Raw genomic sequence first — 4,550 nt, forward strand, 5'->3', positions numbered from 1 at the left:
TTATTAGATTTTTTGGAATTTGGTTTGTACTTCAGGTTCAGTATGCCTTGGAGAAACTTGTTCATTTATAATATTTATTTTAATGTTTACAACTTATGATTCAGTCGCTGGTTCAGCATCCTGCGGTAATTAGAGCATCTTACCATGATATCCTGTTAGCTAAAAATTCTATGTGGCACTCAGATATAGATATTAGGTAAAAAAACATCACTCCAACCACATCACCTGTTAGCAAAAAATTTAGATATTCTTCATTTTGTTTTCTATATTTGTTGAATCTGTAGGTGTTAGCTATATCTTCCACGTCAAATATATTTCATGTTTTCATGTTTTAACCTAAATCTACACATTACTACGTACACATACACTTTAATGCATGCATATATTTATATAATATTTAATATATAAATATTAAAATTATTATTTTATATATAATATTTTTAATTTATATAATATTGAGTGTGAAAATATTGTTCTCTTATTAACAAAATTTATTAATTATTTTTAACAAACAATATATATATAATACAATATATATTAGTAATTTTTTATTTAAAATATTTTTGTAATATTTATATGTTATTATATTTTCAGTTGTAATAATTATTAACTTACAATTATATATTTTATTCATATATTGAATTAAGTATTAACTAAATTTATTTTATTATATAAAGTTTATATATATATATACAAATCTGAAAAATAGGAATAAAATAATATTTTTGAATATAGTTAATGATTATAGCTACTACCACTGGAATGCATGGTCTTACAGGTTCAATAAAATTTTACATATTCCTGATTTGGCTAACCATTTTAGCTATCATGGTTGGAGATACTTTTAGTTCCTTTGTCACCATTTTGTTAAAATGTTTTCCGGTATAAAAAAAGTAGAAATGAATCACAATGTTTTAGAGTTGGGGGTTGTTTTAGGGTGAAGTAGGGTCTTAGAGTGTTTTTTGTAGACAGAGATAAGAATACGGGTAATGTCAAGTGTGTTTTGTGCAATTAAGCAACACAAATAAAACTAACGATTTTACATGAAATGAGATATAAGATACGAGTTGTACAAAAAAAAAATCAAAACGAGCAATTGTCCAGAACTCTAGATTTCACGCAACAATATCGAATTGAACAATTAACCCGGTAAATCTTAAAATAAGTAACTTATAATTTAAAATAAATAAGTGTTAAATAAGTGATAAATTGATAAATACTTATAAGTTCTATAAGTGTTTGGATAAACTTACTTATAAGTCAGATTTTTTTTATTTAAATGGATTAAAATAAATAATTATTAAATACAATTAACTTAATTCATGAATTTTAAATTAAAAAATATTTTAAAATTTTATTTTAAATTCAATTTTTAAAGTAAAAAAATATAAATAAGTTGGAAAAAAGTATGTGCTAACATTCAACTTATCAGCTTATAAATTGTAAATTTAACTTATAAGTTGGGTTCACAAACACTCGTCGATAAGTTGTTGCGGACTTACAAGCCAATAAGTTAGAATCCCCAAACAGACCCTACATTGTCGAAGTTTACAATTGAATTTGTCGAAGTTTAACAATTGAATTTTGCAATCGCAAGTATATAAACTCAAATCAACCACTGGTAAACCAGACAACCATTTCCCCTATCCCCAACAACTGCACAAACTCGAGACCAGACTGCGAAATTCTTTAGACAAACATAAGGTAAAATAATAGAATAACGGTTTGAAAGATGAACTACAATACCGATAATGATACGGAAAAGATAGTGGCACCATCGTATTTGATTCAACTATCCATCATGATCACATGATACCCTCAAACTGATAAAAGTTTCATACAAAGCTAAATTTTGATGTCAATTGAGACAAACTAGATGTCCACTTCAATGTCATTTACACATGGACCAGAAGTAATATCATAAAAGAAGCATTACACAACAAAGGTTTACGGTTCTCTAGTGGCTTCACTTCCTGCCTGCACCGCCCATCTAGCAGCAGGTTAGTTAAAGATGTAACGCAGATTCAAATTCTTTGGACAAGAATTCGGTCCTGCAAGGGAAAATTAATATATGCATACAGGCGTTACAGTGGAAGGACTGAAAACAGCTGCGTACACACAGTAGTATGACATGCCATGTAAGGAAATGTTGGCAGGAAAATTGTTAATAAAAATATGTGCACCTAACCTATAACCTATTAGCAGTAGAACAAAAGATGGTAAGACTGTTAGATGTATTTAAGATGACAAATGTTGCAAGGGAACAATAAAAGAACCTCAGTCCATGTACATGGGCATTTCATAGAACAGGATAATTAGGCACTTCTATAGAAGCATCTCCATCCCCTACACAAAATTTATGTCAGTAGAAAAAAAAGAGCAACACTATCGATCACATCATATGACAAGGATGGTTAGACGCAATCAATTTTTATTTGCAGAAAGGCCAGATATGGAACTATGTGTATGCAGCCAGAGCACAAATTGGACTGAAAGTTTCATAAGTATGACTGAGTCTAGATATAACACGATGTGATTAATAGGTTATGAGAATCGAATTAGTTACTGCCAAAATAATGCACAGCTTTCTCAAACTAGAGCAGGGCAATACTATAGAGAACAAGTCCACTACTAGTACTTGTAACAAGCTACAGTCTACTACTTTAGAAACATGAAATATCCTATATGTTTTTTGTAATTTCCTACTTCTCCAGCTGTAGAGTACGCCAGGGTATCAATATGTGTCCAACAAAAAACTAGATCCTATGACATTGTAATGCTGAGCATGGCACTACAAGGGCTTGTATTTTGTGCATCTCAATACAAATCCTACATGGCATGCTTTCAAATTCCCCAGCTATGCCATGCTTTGATTAATGGCGCACTTTAAAACTGAACTAGAGTTTAATACAGCATTCCAAAACGTAACGTTATACTCTCTAGACCAAATTTTTGTAGTTCATTTACTGTGATTTATTATGCTCTAACTCTAAAACCATCTAGCCCGCTGAGCACAGATAGATTTATGACAATCATAAAGCACAGTATGAACACATAACAAAATCAAAGCTCATGAATGCAAATACCAGTTCTTCATCTTAGGATTAGTCTTTTTCTCTATGTGCTCCTTCCCAATCTGTATCATTCCCTTAACCCATACTAGGCTTTCCACGTGATTGTAGGACTCGAACCAATACGGATTTAACGCCTCAATTTCTTTGTTTAGGAATATAAGACCAGTTTTAGGGTCACAGATATAACGATCAACACAATCAACAATATTCCTATCCTGTGTCCACGTCTCAAGTACAATCTCGCCCGTGCTAAAGGACTGAGGAATTCGTAAATGTTCAAATGCACGACCAGAACTGAGTGGCCCAATACTATACATCTTTGCCCATTTAGAAGTGTTCTCGTTCAGCAGCACATACAAATCAATCATTTGAATCGGATACTCACCAGGGGATTGAATTAAAACAGCAACTGAATCTTTCCATTTTACAGGATTCACCTTAGCACTCTTATTTTTGACATGGGAAGGATACATGACTTTCTTATACAACCCTGTAAGAGGATCAATTCTCCCCAAAACAGATGACTTCGCAACTTCCTCTTGTACATCAACCCCCATCCAATACGGAACACCATTGATTATAAAATTACAATGTCGCAAATTAACATTGGGCCAAAAAGGAATAATGCCCTTTCCATCAACATTTTCCCAAGAACCTTGATTAGTCGAGTAGATCTCAACCCGAGACCATCCAAAGTTATTAACTCGACTTTCAGAAACAATGCATATAACTTTGTAATCACTTTTCACGGCATCAAATCCAAACCCAACTGACATATTGACCCAAGACTTATTCTCTACAAGAGCAATCGGATTCCAATAATTAGTACCCGGGTTCCATAACGCAACAAAACGCCCCGACATTTCCTCATAATGAGCTAAACAAACAATGCCATTAATCGAACCACAAAGAGTCATTCTCTTTGAATAATCAGGGAAATTAATTTTCTTAGGGTAATTAGGCCTATCTGTAAAATGTCTATCAACACGAAGTAGCGGAATGGGAGGACCGGTTACGCCTAACAAAGCAATGAGTTTACTACTATAATCACCAGAAGGACTATTTTTTAGTGCTGACTTATCATCACAGCAAATATTACATATAAGTAGTTTGTTTCTTAAAGTGTTAAACTCAAGGTGCATTTGTATAAATGTAGGATGATCAAGAAGAGCAAACCAAGATTTAGAAACACACCTGAATCTTACCAGAGACTTAACAGGGGTCCTGTAGAGTATTTCAAGAACAAGATGAGCTGGAAGTGTCTTTACACTGATGGGTTTGTTTTCTTGAGCTGCTGGTGAGCTTGAGTGATGATGGGGTTTAGTGGGCTTGTGATATTTTCTCTTTGTTTTCCCATTTTTCACCATTTTTAAGCTCGGCAGAGCTCTAGGGTTTAAGGGGGTTTATTTTCAGACAGATGAAATGGGAGTTTATGTTCTGTCCAAAAAGTCAAGGGGTCGGTTGGTTAAGAGCAGA

The 4,550-nt window shown here is 32.9% G+C and overlaps 1 protein-coding gene across 5 annotated transcripts; it reads right to left on the bottom strand.

Annotated features, from left to right (window-relative positions):
- Positions 1-1,755: 1,755 nt before the first annotated feature.
- On the bottom strand, positions 1,756-4,550 carry LOC141670520 (uncharacterized). 5 transcript variants are annotated; one of them, XM_074476418.1, is made up of 3 exons: positions 3,087-4,262; positions 2,277-2,346; positions 1,756-2,051 (listed from the first exon to the last, which is right to left on the bottom strand). In XM_074476418.1, exons 1-2 carry the CDS (start codon positions 4,214-4,216, stop codon positions 2,316-2,318), a joined length of 1,161 nt encoding a protein of 386 aa, XP_074332519.1. In that variant the 5' UTR covers positions 4,217-4,262; the 3' UTR covers positions 1,756-2,051; positions 2,277-2,315. The 5 variants fall into 5 exon arrangements, 3 of the variants coding, with proteins under 3 accessions (XP_074332519.1, XP_074332516.1, XP_074332518.1); XR_012554590.1 differs by lacking the exon at positions 3,087-4,262 and adding an exon at positions 4,280-4,550 and having other exon boundaries at positions 1,756-2,346; XR_012554589.1 differs by lacking the exon at positions 3,087-4,262 and adding an exon at positions 4,269-4,550 and having other exon boundaries at positions 1,756-2,346.

The sequence above is a fragment of the Apium graveolens genome, chromosome 7 (genome assembly GCF_009905375.1).
Source record: "Apium graveolens cultivar Ventura chromosome 7, ASM990537v1, whole genome shotgun sequence".
NCBI lineage: Eukaryota > Viridiplantae > Streptophyta > Magnoliopsida > Apiales > Apiaceae > Apium > Apium graveolens.